The following is a 17,407-nucleotide window of genomic DNA, read 5'->3' as shown; positions in this document are numbered from 1 at the left end:
AATCGCGGGTAAATCAACACTTTACCCAGCGCTAGTGGAGTTAGTAGTTTCAGACGAGCAGAAATCAAGCTGAAATTGAGTTATTGTCCAAACAATAGCTCCACTCACTGCTGAGGGAGAGGTTTCAGCGCGACAGAAATGCTATGAACGCCTTTCTTCTTGTCACATTGCTCTCCTCATTAAACACTTCATAGATTTTAGAAATATAATTACTTGTTTTCATAACATTAGCGTCAGTGCTAAGTTTGATAAACAGGTACACTGCATAGTTTTAACAGACTACGGGGAGTGTGTTTACGTGATCCTCCTCCTGGCTCACTGCGCAGCGAGTTCTACTCATGCTGTGAAAAAGCAGCATTGGAGAGGAGAGGGGGGAGTTGTTTGTTTTTGACGGACAGTTTGAGGATCCAATGGAGTTGGGAGTTTTCGTCAGAGGCGCTTTTTAATACTTTTCATTGGTTCAAATGTTTTGATTTTTTACACAGACGTAAAGGGTGTTCAATAGCGTTGATTTATGAAAAAAAAAAAAAAGCTGAAAATGGATGGAAAGCTGGTTCGTCCCGGACACCGACGATATTCTATAAGCCACCAAATCTCTGTCTGCAGAATCTCTGTCCAGGGCATAACTGGTCAATGTCAATGACAGAAGAAGCCCGACTAGTCGGGCGTCCTAGTTAACTCAAGTTATGGTTTATTGATCCAGGTGGGTAAATGTATCTTCTGCATTTAACCCATCCTACTGTAACTATTATGAGCAGAGGGCAGTCACGGAGTGGATCCCTCTTGGGATCAGTTCCAGTTCCAGGTGTCCTTAACATGGATTTTCTTTTTTTCTTCTCTTTTTTCTTTTTTGAAAGCCAAACAAACACAGGGAGAAAATGCAAACTCCACACAGAAATGTCCGGGTCATGTTTCCCATGTTTAGGGAAAGCGCAACAACCCACGGGCATACCTCCAGGCGCAAATAACGGAGTTGGCATAATGTATAGCGATATTAGTGCGGCCGTAAGATACCGTTTAGGGACAGTGCCAGCTGCCTTATTCACGGGTAGCGGGTAAGGCTAACGGGTAAGGCTTTGCCCAAGATAGGGCCCTAAATCCCCATGTTATACTGCAGGCTGCCTAGAGGGCGAGCCACAGCGACTCAGCGATTACAATACTCCCGTTCTAGACTGCAAAGAAGTTGGGAAACTTGTTCATATTTCCATACATTCGCCCTCTGCCAGAGGTGGTAAGAGCAGAAAAGGAAAAAAAGTTTGCACAGGGCCAGCATAATGTAAATTGTACCAATCAAGAGTCAAATAATAAGGATGTAGCCATGTTAAATTGAAATTAGTATATCATTAGTATATAATAAAGCGGCTACTGTTTGTGAAGATTTCTATTCAAATATTTTGTATACTGTATAGTAATTGTGTTCAAGAGTCCAGTTCGGTGTTTCCAGGAGTTCATTTTGAAAGTCTGAGACAAAGTGTACATCAGTTAGATCCAAATCCAAACGGATTATACTTATCTGCCTCCCTTCTAGGTGAAAGGTCAGTTATTAGTATCATCACTACTGTAGTGTGATGGGCAGTGCCACATGAGGAGATTCCAAGGTCTCCGGGGGACAAGGGCTTGCCTGGCAAGCCTTAAGCCTGTCTCTGTGGAAATACTCTGCGCATTTGCAACTGTGCGAGTGTGCGTGCGTGCGTGCCTCTGTATGTGTGTGAGTGCATTAATACCCTTTGGGTGTGTGTCTGTGTGCAGCTGTGTGTGAAGCACTAATTTCCATGAGTGCTTTCTCTTTTCTATGCATGTACAGTATGTGTGTGCGTGCAAACTAGAGAGTGTGCATCCAAGCCTGTGTCTGTGCCTGTGATCCCGCGCATGCATGCATGCAGTTGCCAGGTCCGGCATTGCCCCATGGTTCACTGCTAATGGGGTGCTAAAGTCCCGGATGTCGGTCATTGTTTACAGAACAGCTAAATACAGAAACTCAGGGAGAGGGGAGAGTCGGCTCCCACTCATGAATTAGACCACGACACGCCTTACACCTGTTCCCTGGATGTGTATTATTTTTTATTTCATTGTCAGAGACGGTCTTTTGTGTGGTTATAAACCATTAATTTGTCCATTCAGTGTTTGATGAGCTAAAATAAATCGGTACACAAATATTTATTTGTATTGCAATATCGATTCATTGATGTTTCTGTTGACCAAACACTGCACAATTATACTGTACATAGTCAAGCGTGGCCAGACTGTTGCCTCCCACAATTTTCGAATGTTTCCGGTCATACAGTTTGGGACTCGGAAGCTCTAATCATGATTAAAATATAAACCGGATGTGAAGCCTCCTCCCCACTTCCGTTTCGTCTTTACTGTCGTGCAAATTTATCCTAATATAAATCAAAATCATCTAAGTAGCTTGCTGCTTAGCAAAAATGGAAATTATAAAATAAAATGTAAAGATATTTTAAAATATATATTCGTGAACGGAAGTGCCAGTTTCCTCTCTCGGATTTTGAGAGGTGTATTTCCAGACTATATAGCATTCGGAGATTGTGAAATAGTTGTCTGGCTACGTGAGACCATACTGTACATATCTGTTAAAAGGATAAACATGAAAAAAGCTTGAGTGCTTACAATAAGTCCGTACAAGAACTAAACCTTGTTGCCGTTTTGCTGTCTCTCTCTTCCCTCAGTGAGTGAAGGCAGGAATCTGATTCCCATGGACCCCAACGGCCTGTCTGACCCCTACGTGAAGCTCAAGCTCATACCAGACCCCAAGAATGAGACCAAGCAGAAGACCAAAACTATCCGTACCAGCCTCAATCCCGTCTGGAATGAAACCTTTAAATTGTGAGTTGATGGGTAGTGGTAAAGGGTGACACCAGGGGTCATCACCATGGCAGCTCGTGATGGACATTTTCATTGTCATCATTTTTCATTTTTGCCACTGAAATGCAAAATAATAATTTTACCAAAAACACATTGGCCTAGCCCTAAATGTACGTATACTAATGGACTCCTAATGTGTCATAGGGTCTAGTCCAATGTGCTGCACATTTTAAAACAATAGTATGTTTGCATTAACTACTGAGCTACTTACCTACTAAATTAACTACTAAATCCTAATTATTTTGGATAATAATAATTGAGTCTAATCAGCACAGATATTGCCAGACAGTGCCAGTTCCATTGCAAAAGGGCCACTTGCAAAGGTTAGCTGCAAAGGTTAGTGGGTGCGTATTATACATCATATGGCTATTATAGAGATTGCTGGCTTTTCAAAGGACAGTGTTACTTGAGGACAGAAGGAGATCAAATCAAGTTCTACCAGCTAAACCGTTGGTTTGGTTTGGCAAGGTAGTTGTGGTTTCTTTTAAGGTGATCAGGTATTCTGCTGTTGATGAGAAAGTCCAAGGCATGCAAATGTAGCAATGGAAAAAAGACACTCTACAAGGTACACTTGATTTATTAGACATACTAATTACATGTCAAATGCTTCTCACGGAAACGTCAAGGATAGAATGCCAATGGAATACTGGAACAAGGAAACTTGAGAGACAAAAAGATATGTAGGCCTACAGTACATGATGAGTGATTAATGAAGGGCATGCCAGGATTTTAATTGAATGCACTGTCAAAATAGTTTAATGCGAAGGCACCTAAGTTTGATCAGAGGTGAGCTAACCTTTAGGTTGGAGAAGGACCCAGGCTGTGAATGGATGGTTTCCATTGATTATGAGTGTTATTATAGTTGTTATTGTCATTAGTGGACACTTTGAAACACCTCCTTCTGAACAGATGACATGCCATCTGTTTTTGCTCTTTTCCTGACTTTAATTATTTTATTGTCTGACCACACCACATACTCTACGTTGTCTTAAAAAAAAGAAAAAAGAATAAAAAAGTTATTCTCCAACAAAGGATTGAAAGCACATTTAGCTACTGTATATTCACAGAATTGAGGCAGTTATTAGCAATCCTTTCTTCTAGCTGTCTTGTTGTCTTCACCTGATGCAATTGTGTACAGGTACACAGGTGCAATACTACAAATCTAGTTGCTTTACGAGTCACCAAAGTTATTCAAACACATTTTTCATATGTTTTTACAATATAATGAAGAAAATATGTAGGCTATATTAGAGTTTTTTTTAAATAAAGAATGTGCCACGGACATAGACATGTCTTGCCACGAACACGTTTGTCCGTGAACGGACATGTTGATGACCTCTGTAGTCTACTCAATACACATCAGTGCAACATGAATATTTAGAAACGCTTTGCTTGCACTATTTTGTCTCAATTTATTTTTGTGAGTACATTGAATGACATATTTACATATTTACCAATCGCTAACTTGTACTGGTCTTGTGTTCCCCTGTGTGTTGTCCAGCAAGCTGAAGGCTCAAGATAAGGACCGCAGACTGTCTGTGGAGGTATGGGACTGGGACCGCACCACCAGGAATGATTTCATGGGAGCGCTGTCCTTCGGAGTGTCCGAGCTAATGAAGGCCCCTGTCGATGGCTGGTAGGTGTCACCCAACTAAACAAGACCGGTTGTTCACTATGATGCTACCGCCACTAGCAAAAACATTACATCCCCCCATGGCTGTCTTCATTAGCAGTCACCTTCAACATCATCATCAGCACCAACAGCCAGCACCACCAATACAACACCCCTTCATCGGTCTCAGTTTTTGATGATGATGTAAAAGTGCACCAAAAGTAGTAACGACAAACGTAGTTCCTGCCCCACAAGGAACAATTTTGAATGTGATAGACCTTAGACAACAACTTACTTTAATTGCAATTGTCTGAGTATTTTATATACAGTATATTAGCTCCAGGCCATGAACACTGATGTGTGTCATGACCTAGTGCCAAACAGTGTGGGGCGGTGCCAGATTCACTGAAGCCAGGGGATACTATTGGTTTACTTTATAATGAACTTTGTCTCCAGGCCAAGTGTGGATAAAGGTGTGTGTGTGTGTGTGTGTGTGTGTGTGTGTGTGTGTGTGTGTGTGTGTGTGTGTGTGTGTGTGTGTGTGTGTGTGTGTGTGTGTGTGTGTGTGTGTGTGTGTGTGTGTGTGTGTGTGTGTGTGTGTGTGTGTGTGTGTGTGTGTGTGTGTGTGTGTGTGATTCTTTTTTCGGCACCTTTTACAGCAGGAGTGAAGATCTCTCTTGTGTGTTTTTAAAGGGAAACCATCAGGAATGTCAATATTGCTGTAGGGCCCTAAGGCCCTTGCTGGCTAACATTCCATTCCCAGCCAACACTGACCAATCTTCTGTGTCACTGAAACTCTATTGCGAACGCAGAGGTTGTGCTGAAATGTCAAAATACCTGAGTGTGAAAACTATAACCCCTCCTTCTATAACACTTCCAGGTTTTTAGCCTCTCAGTGGCTGTGACATTGTCCTTGTTCGCTGTGTTTAGGACAAAATAGCTATTTTGACTTCAGAAAATAGGAATCAGGTTGATGTAATGGCGGTCATTGACTTGCCAGGCCAGGCCAATGCTTTCTTGTGAAATACATCATGGGGATTGTAGGAACACAGAAAAAGTCTGAAATATACAGGAAGGGGAATTTTTCTCTGAGTGAGTTTTATCGTAAATATGGTTGTTTCTTGTTAGACAACGGCAGCCATCAACAATGAACTGAAATGTGTATCAATAACATGAGTGTTGCCCTTTAAGGTTAATGTGAGCAAATACAATCCGTAACTGCAATAATGAATAATGGCAACAAGCAGGTAGTCCTACTAGGCTCTTTACAGGAGAGCTGTAAAGAGACTGACTGTTATGCATGTCAAATATGAAGAAAATGTTAACATTACGAATACAAGTATTATTCTTATTGCCTAAGAAAATGGATCAAGTAACCAAGTTCTTTATTTGTCTTCTCCGTTCCTGTCCGTCTGTCTCTGTGTCAGGTTCAAGATGTTGCCCCAGGAGGAAGGAGAGTATTACAGCGTGCCCATCTCAGAGGAGGATGACGGGAACGAGGAGCTGAGACAGAAATTTGAGGTGAGGACTGGGTACACAAAAGTCTCATCAATAGTTTGCAGTTTGTGTATTTTGAAAAACAGACATGCACACTCCAGCGTCACAGTGCACAACACTTATACTTGTTTACATTTTTCTGGTTGTCTTGTTTCTGAGTCTTATGTTTTTGTTTGTTGTTTATGTACATCTTGTGTCTCTTGTATGTGTGAAACTTAAGATAACAATTGCTGTGTCGCAGTAACTCTGTTAGCGACACATTGGTCACAGCCTGCTAAACCCATGAAGGCTGCCCCTGCGCCTTCCCTAATCACTCCAATCTCATTAATCACACATAAGTGTGCCAGTTGCGTGACAGTTGCGTCTTCATCCTGTTTCGTTGGAGCCTTATCTTTCTCCGCATGACAGTGCGGGCATGCCGCCCACAACTTTGACACCTGATACAGCAGCATCTGTAGACGATAATGAACTGTCTGCTACAGGTTCCTGTCAATTAAAAGTGACAGACTGACAGTCGCACCTCTTGATGACCTCTGTTGGCTCACCAGGGTCATCACTTGATCTCTAGTCATCAGAGCACTGGCCAATTCACCTCTGTATGTGCCCAGCTTTCTTTGATAATTTTACATTTCTTAAATAAAACTTGAGTTTCTCCTCAAAACGAAACCCCCTAAATTGGATGTGTACTGTAGAACAAAGGGACTCACACATTGTTTGTCGAGACTATTGGCCTACCCACAGTCTCTGATAGACGTCTTTGAAAGGAAGTTGCAGTGAAACTGAGGCAGTTTCATAAACACCCTTATTATGCTTGATGATGAAAACTTACTAGCCTTTATCAGCCTTTATCAGTCTGCAGTCCACACCTTTTTGGAATCAAACAGTACTTCTTTGAAAACCCTTTTTTGTTCAGCATTAATAGGCTCAGAAGTTAGCATTACTGATAAAGATAACAAACTTTCCCCTCATTGCAGCCAATTAGGTAGATTGTCCCTATCCCTATTGAACTCTGGTTAAGGCCTTTCTGTATCTCTGCTTATTACTGTACTGTAGATCAAATGAGAACATTAAAATTAGCAGTGTATTCCAGTGTCTCAAAGAATCCACATCCTCTCACAGAACAACACTGCAAAACACCACACACATTCACTTCATTTCTCGCACCCATAGCATGCATACACTGTAAATACACACCCTACAGTACACAATTTGAGCCCTCATAAAAGGTGTTCAGAACACTACTCTTTTCCTGCCTACAAGCTGTGACATCTCTCTGGCTGATTTGGTGTGAAATCATGCAACAAGCAACATCATGAATTTGTTGTAAAAGAGACGACTGTAGTGACATTACTTCCACTATTTCTTATCTCAACATAGATTCTCAAAATATATTTTTGAATGAAAGTATGTATCCATTTCGAAATACTGTATGAAAGCCAAATTGTTATTATTATTATTTAGGCCACCTGTAATAGAGTTGCAAAACCATAGTGTACCCTGTCAGGTGATAAGAAGCAGCTTGCTAGCTCCTCATACATTGTAGGATGAGCTCAGTTCTGGGCTCGCCCTAGGCTGGCAGAGGGAGAGTAGCGCCCAGGATTACATAGGCAATTGGCACTGGGTGAAAAAATGGATAACAAAATCGTGGGATAAAAAATATATATATATACTGTAGATCATTTCACTGTACGCTTTGGTACTCACTCAGAAAGACATACCAGCTGGTACCCAACAACGACCGACCATCAACCGCTCCACTCATTTCCCTTATCTTTAGGACCCCCTTGAAAACGAGATGTTACAGCTCAAGGGGTTATTCCTAATACAGAATTTCAATCTTTATCATCCCAAGAACTCAGTCCTTACCCGCTGGGTAAGGAGCATAGCAAGCATGCCATCTTGGAAATGAAGCCAATGAGGAAGTTGATTAACACACTTAGTGGCCTAGAGGGTGTCGCTATTTCCCCCTGCTGGCTGCAGAAGAATTACCGGACTGGACTTTACACTTGATTTTGTTTCCTTAGTAAACATTGTGATAAATACTTTACGTGTTCAGTCACTAGTTTAAAGTCTTCTTTCAATTATTTTGGTATCCGTTTTTGTAAATTATGGTCCCATTCATTTTTAAATTGATGATAAATTAGGGTGTGCTTCTAGGGCTTATACTGGCTCTAATGAAGACCCGCCCTCGCTGCCCTTCCAGCCAATAGCATTCGTTTCCAGTTGCTTTTCGGGACCGGAAATTCCAAGATGGCGGATTTGAATTTCGCTGAAAAACAGGCTTCAAAACGGGTCTGTAGAAACCAATGGGTGACGTCACAGATCACTTTGTCCATTTTGTTTTTACAGTCTATGGTCCTTACACGCTCACACTAAATGATCTGAAATGTAATTTGGTGATGCCTCATTCATACAGGCTTATGCTCTTATTTGTGGTGAAAAATCGACCTCATTTTGAAAATAAAATGCATTCTCATACTGTATACGTGGATCTACTCATGACACAAACAGCAGTTTAAAGGAATGTGAATTAATAGCATTAAATAAACGCTATGATTGAATACTTTAACAGTGGTAGAATTATACAAATTGTCCTGAAAGGATAACACAAAAAGCCCTGAGGGCTTATTTCCATTGTGGTCCTGTGTATTCAATTCATCGAGCTAATGTAAGGACCGTTAGATGTAAAAACAAATATAATTCTTTTTACACACACACATACTGTATATAGAGAGAGATTTGGCCTTTAGAGATAGATAAAAAGTAAACTATGTTGCATTATATTTCTTTGTCATGGAATCAGATGACTGTACATTAATAAGGGTAATTTATATGGTCATTATTAGATGGCCACCCTTGAAGGTTCATTCAGACGGTCATTACTAGATGGCCACCCTTGAAAGGCATGGTTGAATTAATTAAATAGAGCTTAGTGATTCCTGCCAGCTGTCATTTTATCATTGGCCATTCACTTTATGGAGCACTCTTTATAACATATTCTGATCTGATCTTGGCATTAGACAATGTTGCTGCTGCTCTGTTTTGAAGTAAATTAAATGTCTTATTTTGATGAAAGTGGTCCAGACAGAACTTTAATTCAATTCAGGCACGGTTGAATTAGTTACATTTAGTTTGGTGTGAAAGTTTGGTCAAGTTTTGGCATGACTGTCCTTTCTAGGGTGGCCATTCAGGCCACAGTTCATATTTACACTTTTTCAACTTTACCTACTGTTTCAGAAAGCTCCCTTGAAAAAAAATAGTTTGGGGTGACCCGATAGCAGTAATGCCTGACAGTGAGTCCCCGGTTCAATTGCCACCTGGATAAAGGACCAAAAAAGCCCCAAGAATTACGTGTCCAAGGAGTAGTCTTCTGTATGCAACTTAATTTAACAGACTTCATTATTGAGAAGCAGTAGCTATTTCTGTCACCCTGTTCCTTTTACAAAATTACTGTTCATTGGACCAGATGCTGTTATAAATTGCACTTTACATGAAAACTAAAATCACCCTTTTGTCTTTATGGTAACTTTGGCATAACCATACTTTGGCATGAAGTCCAGAGTGTTCTTTCACCACTCTCGAATTTGAGAACTGTGTAGCTGAAGTGTGTGTCTGAGTCTTTCTCGCCCTGCTGTGTGTCTCCCCTTCTTTCTTCCCTCAGCTTCCTGTTCTCTCCTGCGTGTTTGGAGGGCGAGACCTACGAATGTTTCTTCCTTTTGCCTTTGTCCAATCTAACGCCTGAGTTTCTCTCCTCCTCCTCTCTCCTCCCCCGTCCCCCCTCGCTCTCAGGACTGCCAAATTAACAGGCTAAAGGTAGCTCTCCCGTCTGTCCACTTTGTCCTTCTCTCCGCTGGTGTCCCTTGTTCATCTCCTCCCCTCTCACCTTTTCTCCTTTTGTTTTCTCGTCCTTGTTTTTTTCTCTTCTTCTCTCTCTGCTGCTTTCACCTCCCCTCATCTTACAGTATGCGCCTGCGGTGACTTCCTGTTCTTCACCTCTCCACTCGTTTAAAAAAATTTGTATGTGTTGTCAGGCCACTGCAAATCGAGCCCATTCACTAACAATAATGGTATTCAAGGATGTGACTAAATAATAGAAATACATTAACGGAACCCTGTATGACATTGCTTTGATAAACCCTTGTCTGTAATAGTGAATAGTGAATAGCCAGCTGCTAAACTATCAACATGAGATTTAAGTCTGCATGGAAAACTAATTGCTCACACACTTCAGCTACTATCACAAAAACTGTTTCAACTTGACTGTTTCAACTTTAGTAGCTGTCACAAGGGCCAGGATGTGAACATCAAAATTACAAAAGCATTTAATGTTTTTTTTTGTTGTTGTTTTTTACACATTGTTTAGATGTAGGCTACAAACAACACATGCTGTAGTCCTGAGGTGTCACTTTGATAGAGTCAGGTATGATATTATTACAGACCACAACAACTCTTGTTTAACTACAGCCTCAGGAGATCTCATTCTTTCTTTCTGTCTTTCTTTGTTCTTCATGTCATTCTTCTTCTATCTCTTTTCCTCTGTCTATCTGTCTGTCTGTCTGTCTGTCTGTCTGTCTGTCTGTCTGTCTGTCTGTCTGTCTGTCTGTCTGTGGTAATATTCCTGTCATTATGTTAATATCTGCACTCACATTTTGTAACCACAAACAATACCACCTATGACTACTAGATGTCACCATTGCGCATCAATAGAAAAGTTTATGTTCGTGGACTGTGTCTGTCTGTCTGTCTGTCTGTCTGTCTGTCTGTCTGTCTGTCTGTCTGTCTGTCTGTCTATGTATTGGCATTTTATGGGTGCCTAAGAGCACTTGAATTATTTCACACATTACCACTAATTTCTTTGTGGTGCAGTAAACCACCCAAACGTTATCATCCATCAAATATCTTCTCATGCTGTACGTTCCAACTGTGCATGTGAAGTTGTTGGGAGTTATATGTGTTTTTAGTTTTTATTTAAAAAAATTTATAAAACATACTTGTATATACAGTATACAAGTATATACAAATATACTCTCTCTCTCTGTCTCTCACTGTCTTTCATTCTTTATTCATTACTCATTTTGTCTCTTCTCACTTCAAAACATACTGACCATGCCATTGCCATTACTTCATATATTTCCTACAGTGTGAAACAAGTAGGCATGTGATATTGATAGAAAAATACATATATTGGCTAATTATACATAAGAATTTGATCCTATGTAAGTAAGCAAGTAAGTAAGAGCTTGATTCAGGGTCAGTCTGTTAATCTTTGTATGTTGTGTCGGTATTTTGGCCCAACTCTTGGTCTGTGTCTGTGTAAAAGTGAGTGAGACATTATGGAGGCTTTGTGCATTCAAATTCTCTGAGTTAAGACATGACTTGCATAAAGGTCTGATTGTGTAATTAAATCAGTGGTTCTCAAACCTGTCAAGGACTCACAGTTTGGAATGCATTAGGCCACAGATGGAACCAAATGGAGGTTACTCAGATTTACAGACCTGTAGCCAGACCCCCTCATGGACCCCTAGGGGTCCCCGCCAGGACCCCACTTTGAGAACCAGTGCATTAAATCACTTGAAGCGAGTGGGCCGCTGTGCCTCACTTCTCCCCTGTGGTTTCAGGGCCAGGCACGTGCGAAGAAATCTGATCAGGTGCGTCTGACAGGAAGGAAGTAAGGCTGCTCTGCTCGGCTCGGCTCGGCCAGGCTCTTTTCATTGGCTAAAGCTTACAGGTGTGCTGTGGTCCTGTGTGGTCTGCTCCGCTTCGTGATTTTCTGCCAGTTCCCGCTAGTGGCAGCAGACTTTGGTTGATGGCATTAACAAAACTAAAACTGCTTGACAAACCAATTTCTTTTTTTTTCTTCTCATACAAGCTAGTTGTTGAAGTAGTCGGTTTTTGGGCGTTGACATGTGTTGTCTTAACTGATTCGGCTACTCCTCGGATTGGGGCCCATGACCCACCTTTCTCCCACCCATTTTGCCAGCCTAGGCTGGCTCAGGGTGGAAGACAGGGTTAAACAACTAAAAATGGGACTGGCCTTCAAAATTGTAAATGCAAATTTGCCCGATATGCCCCCAATTCCCGCATATCTGAGTAAATACCTCCAAAAGGTTAGCGACACCCACAGTCACAATACCAGAGGGAGCGTTAACAACAATTTGGTACCACCCACCCATAAATCAAACATGGGCAAATTCTCCTTCTACAGCACTGCCACCCAGGATTGGAATAGTCTAACTCCATCCCTCAAAAAATGCAGTTCGCTGGGCTCATTTAAAAGAGCCTTAAAAAATCACCTTTCAGGAGGCCAAAGGTGGAGGTAGTACCATTTTCCCGTTAGACAGCAGACCCCCCCCCCCCCTGTTCTTGTACATATTTTTTTTTTTCCCCTCTTTTTTTTATTTTTTTTGTTGTACATAGTGTTATATATTGTTTTTGGCTGGTTATTTTGTAATGATATTTGAACTGTGGTGCCACTATATATGCCTATGAATTAAATACCAAGGCCCTCATTGGAAACAAGTCCGCAAGGACTTTTATGAACGGACCTGTTAGACAAAGTATTTTAAATGTAACTGTGCTGTTTTACATTTTTTGCCTAATAAAATATTCAATCAATCAATCAATTAGTCACAAGTTAATTAGTAAGCTTGTTTGTGTGTGTAGTACTGTAGGTTTCTGTGTGCTTTATGATGAGATATGGCTATCAAGTAAATTTGTAAGACCATCACTTTCTAGACGTATTATTTCTACTTATTTTATATATATATATATATATATATATATATATATATATATATATATATATATATATATATATATATATATAAAGCTGAATATAAAAGCTTGAATATAAAATAATTTTGTAGGCCATTAGTAAATTATTTTCGTGTTGTCACAAATTATCAGTTTTCTCCATTGGTTTGTCATCGCCAAAGCATTTGATTATGTACAGTATTTCCCTTGGGATTATGGGTTTTCCATGGAGTCTCATTGATTTTGCTACGCAAAATGAGCCTACTTCTACAGTCTGTGCACGAAGAGGGGGAGGGGGTGTCCCACACAAGTTCCGAATTTCACTTTTGGTAATTATACAATTTAAACAAAAAAGTAAATATGATCCACACGTAGCCACTATGGCCCACTCTTTGCAGCTTGTATTAGTGAGACTGTAGTACAACAATAGTTACTTTTAGTATGAGTCTGTGCTATACTTCTGTTTTATGTCAGAGTCAGACATACGTGTTTGTGAATATGGTGAATGTTGCATCACGTGTGCGTGTGTGTGCTCGTGCGTACGTCGTGTGTCTATATGCAGAGGATGTATTTGCAGAGTAAGAATGATTTGAATGCTTCCTTATCAACTGCTATGGACTGTGTGTGTGGGTGCGTGTGTGCATTTGTGGGCATGTCTGTGTATGGTTCAGGTTAAAGTATCGAACGTATTGAACGTTTTTATCGTTCTTATCTTGTGTAAGCATAATCCCATTCTTAGATTAAGCATGGCTTGGGTGTGATGGCAGTTGCATTAGATAAATTGTATCTCTTCGTTGAATGGAGGTCTACCTGCTGTTAAGGTGTGATGATGACCTCTTTGTCTTGACATGCATGTAACATGAATATTAAAACTACAGTCTGATAATAGTTTGTAAGGATTGAATTGACCATTGACAGCACAGTACCGTCGAGGAGAAACAGCCATTTGATACAAAGTCACAGTAAGGCATTTTGGTTAATGGTTGGGCGATTGTTTGGTGACTGTTCAGTACTGATAAGGATGGATGAAATGTAGCTTTACATGAGATGGATGATACTGACCAGGTACAAATTGTGCATCACAGCTAATATGCATTAGGATGAAAACCCACCATTGAAACAAAGAACAAAAAAACAAAACAAAAATGTCTGAGAGTACATCAAGAAAGTAAGGCGTCCTTTTTTTGTAATGGAACCAAAACTATAGATCATAAGTTTAAATCAATCAATCAAGTATAATAAATAAAAATGTAATGTCATGCCATTTATGCTCCCATATCTCTTCTGTTGAAACCACCTCTGGACATCTGCAACATAATAGCACCTCTGTTTGATTTGATTCCCTTACCTTCTGACTTCTCCTGCAACAGGATTGTTAATGACTGGAAGTGCCGTTGCGTGAGCTGTGAATGACTGAATGTACAGGAGTTTTAGCGCAGGGTTTCGTTTTGGTTCTCATTGTTTCATGTTTTTCCGGATAATGTGATGACATATAGTCCATGTCAGTAATTACAATCATCCTTTTTTTTCTTACCCAAACTACATACTCCAGTTCAAGTCTCTATATACCACATTCTAACTGGCTGTCAATTTGGTGTGTGTGTGTGTGTGTGTGTGTGTGTGTGTGTGTGTGTGTGTGTGTGTGTGTGTGTGTGTGTGTGTGTGTGTGTGTGTGTGTGTGTGTGTGTGTGTGTGTGTGTGTGTGTGTGTGTGTGCGATGTGTTCTCACTTGACGCACATGTTTTCATGAATTGCCCCCTGCACTGTCCTCTGAGTGCAGAAAGCCATGGGCCCTGGGAAGAAGGTGGTCAGCCCAACAGACGACGACAACCGTTCCATCCTCAGCAGCCTGGACCAGGTGAAACTCAATGACTTCAAATTTCTGGCTGTGCTGGGGAAAGGCAGCTTTGGCAAGGTGAGAGGAACAGATGCATACACACACTCACGACACATAGCCTGCACAAACTGTACATAATACGTTTATACTTAGACACAACATCAACGCATTGAGCTTTCATTTGAACTGAAGTGCCCTGTTGCTATGGTGTACAGAAAGAAAACACTAGAGATTCTCCGCTTTTCTTTTTTTCCCAATTAACATGTATTTATTCAGGAAGGTCAATTGAGAGCAAGCTCTCTTTTCCAATGACGCCTTGGTTACAGTAAACATAGCATGAAATTAAACAAAACAAATTACAAGATAATAGACATTTCAGGATTTCAAAGAATGCAAGTACAGACAGATCTCAGAGTATTTTTCACAAGCAGTTTAAAGCGTGAAAGTGAAATTAAGTCCTCCAATTTTAATACAGCTTTTAGACAGTTCCACATGTGTGGGGCATGGTAATGGTATCGAAGGCACTCTTACCCAGCTCAGAATTAACAGTGGGAATGTTTAAAACCAAGTTTATCAGCGGATGGGAGATTTTGTAGTGGAAAGATGATAATTTGATACCTCTACTTCTGATCTACTTCTCATCTTTGAGATGTGCCTATAGCATGTTAGCTACTGTAGGTTTGAAGGCTTGGGCTCAGCTTTCTCTATAGTCACAGCCAGCTTTAGTTAGCTGCCTGTAATGTTCCCAGTGGCCAGTGGGTGGAGCCAATGGGATGAAATATTACACACCTGTGCTCCTCAGCCCTTTACAATATCAAAATTCAGGAAGCCCTGGTCTTTGTTTTTATGTGCATCCGATCCGTCTTCCCACAGCAGACCAGTTGTTTCAGTTCCAATTGCCTCCAAACTTGGCACAAAAATCGCTGGGGTCTGGCCTTTGTACAGGCTTCTGTTCCCCCTTTCAGCTTGCCTACAATTTGAACACTTTGCATATACAGTCCAATATTGACCCAGATTATAGCCACTAGGGGGCCTGCCCTACTGAGTGAATCCGTCATCTACAGCCAGGGAGCTGCAGAGCGAACATGACCCCGTTGACATCAACAGGGCTGCAGTGGAAAGTGAGCAGCTTTAGGTTCCTCTTGGGTTCACATCAGCGAGGACCTGAGTCCTATCATGTGGCCACCTTTGTTATGGTGGCAGGAGGACTAAAGGATAACTGCTTGGTATGTAAGATGCTCTACTCACAACCGCAGGCCAAGGCTGTTTAATGCAGCACAGCAAATCACCAAGACTGAGCTGCCACGCTGGGACCTTTACACCCAGATGGTAGCAGAGTGAAGATTCAGTCATGCTGGCTTTCTCAATCACTGTCAACAAAGGTCAAGGCCAAGACAATGAAAGAGTTGGCATCTACAGTACATTCCTCATGGCCGGGATTTACACTACCTTCTCATACGCCAACATTTAGATTGTTTTGTTTGTTTGTTTGGCAGTTGTTTCTCCCACTTACTTAGACGAAGCTGTTCTGTTTTGGGTGAATCCTACAAAATCACCACATGGTCACTGGATTAGGGACTATTCCATCATCTCTCTGTGTGTCTGTCTGAAGGTGATGCTGGCAGAGATGAAGGGCACAGAGGAGCTGTATGCCATAAAGATCCTGAAGAAAGATGTGGTGATCCAGGATGACGATGTGGAGTGCACCATGGTGGAGAAGAGGGTCCTGGCACAGCAAGGCAAACCACCCTTCCTCACATACCTCCACTCCTGCTTCCAGACCGTGGTACGTATTGTACAGCACAGCCAAGGTCCACTTCTTTATGTGAGATATCAATTTGGAAAAAATAATAATTAGAAATATATATATATATTGAAAAAATTTAGATGCTAAATTTTAATTGTTCGCTCAAACCCATTTACATGTGTTCGTCTTCACATAATGTGGTTCTCTTTCTTTGCAGTAAAAATCCCAAACAAGGGGCTCTTTGGTACAAAGGTGACAAAGTGAAATGACAAAAAAGGGAGCAAAACAAGGCATTCTTGTGGGAAAAAAATAAATCTTTTATTGAATTTGGCTATAGCATGGCAAGAATAAAAATGATGCACCTACGCGTTGCTGCATACAGCCTTCATCAGGCTGACTGAACAAGAATGAAGAACAAATATGGCTTCATAGGAAATGGCAGCATTATGCTCATTAACATAAACATTTTGCATCTGCACTTATCACGCGTTATTTTTTATTCTTGCCATGCCGTAGCCAATTCAATAGAGGCTAAAAAATATCCGCAATAGTGCCTTTATTTTTTCTCTTTATGTTTATTCTCTTTCTCAATGTGGCTCTGTACAGTAGCATTTTGGAATTGAAGCAAGACATTTGTAATGTCTTGCATGGCACCCATTGTGAATGTTCAAGAAAATAAACAGCATTGCTCCTAAGTGCTTAGTTTACTTTAAAACACAGAAAAGATTACAATGTTTTGGCCACCGTTGGCCTTCATCAGGCTGATGAAGGCCAACTGTGGCCGAAACGTTGAACCGTTGTTGTTTACTTTAATTCTCTTGAACTGTCACTCTGTGTCCAGCACCAGCAACAAACTGGATGTGCACAACCCACTCTTCTGAACACATTGTGAATGTGTTCAGGTCTGCTATTAAGCCTAATAGCAGACCTACAAGCAGCGTGTTGTGAGCTTGAGACACAGCTTCTCACAGGTCATATAGCATATTAGGGGATATTTATGCAATATCCCCTAAATGTCTTCCTTATATGCTGCTGAAGACTCCTGTGTGCAATATTTTCTGTCTCATCATGAACTGAC

The 17,407-nt window shown here is 40.9% G+C and overlaps 1 protein-coding gene across 3 annotated transcripts in view; it reads left to right on the top strand.

Moving 5' to 3' along the window:
* Positions 1–17,407, top strand: part of LOC308075092 (protein kinase C alpha type-like) — a 184,179-nt gene that overhangs the window by 116,208 nt on the left and 50,564 nt on the right. For 2 of the 3 annotated variants that reach the window (XR_013932157.1, XM_080414713.1), the window contains exons 7-12: positions 2,688–2,844; positions 4,385–4,519; positions 5,923–6,016; positions 11,611–11,640; positions 14,526–14,660; positions 16,195–16,368. Coding sequence is in view for 2 of the 3 variants with exons in the window: in XM_080414713.1 (XP_080270839.1) it covers positions 2,688–2,844; positions 4,385–4,519; positions 5,923–6,016; positions 11,611–11,640; positions 14,526–14,660; positions 16,195–16,368 (725 nt within the window). In the remaining variant the exon portion in view is untranslated. The remainder of the gene's footprint in view (positions 1–2,687; positions 2,845–4,384; positions 4,520–5,922; positions 6,017–11,610; positions 11,641–14,525; positions 14,661–16,194; positions 16,369–17,407) is intronic. The other variant, XM_080414714.1, reaches the window with a different exon arrangement.

This window comes from Gymnoscopelus braueri, assembly GCF_963280865.1.
Source record: "Gymnoscopelus braueri genome assembly, chromosome: 2".
In the NCBI taxonomy this organism is placed as follows: domain Eukaryota; kingdom Metazoa; phylum Chordata; class Actinopteri; order Myctophiformes; family Myctophidae; genus Gymnoscopelus; species Gymnoscopelus braueri.
This window is presented reverse-complemented; position numbering and strand designations above follow the sequence as displayed.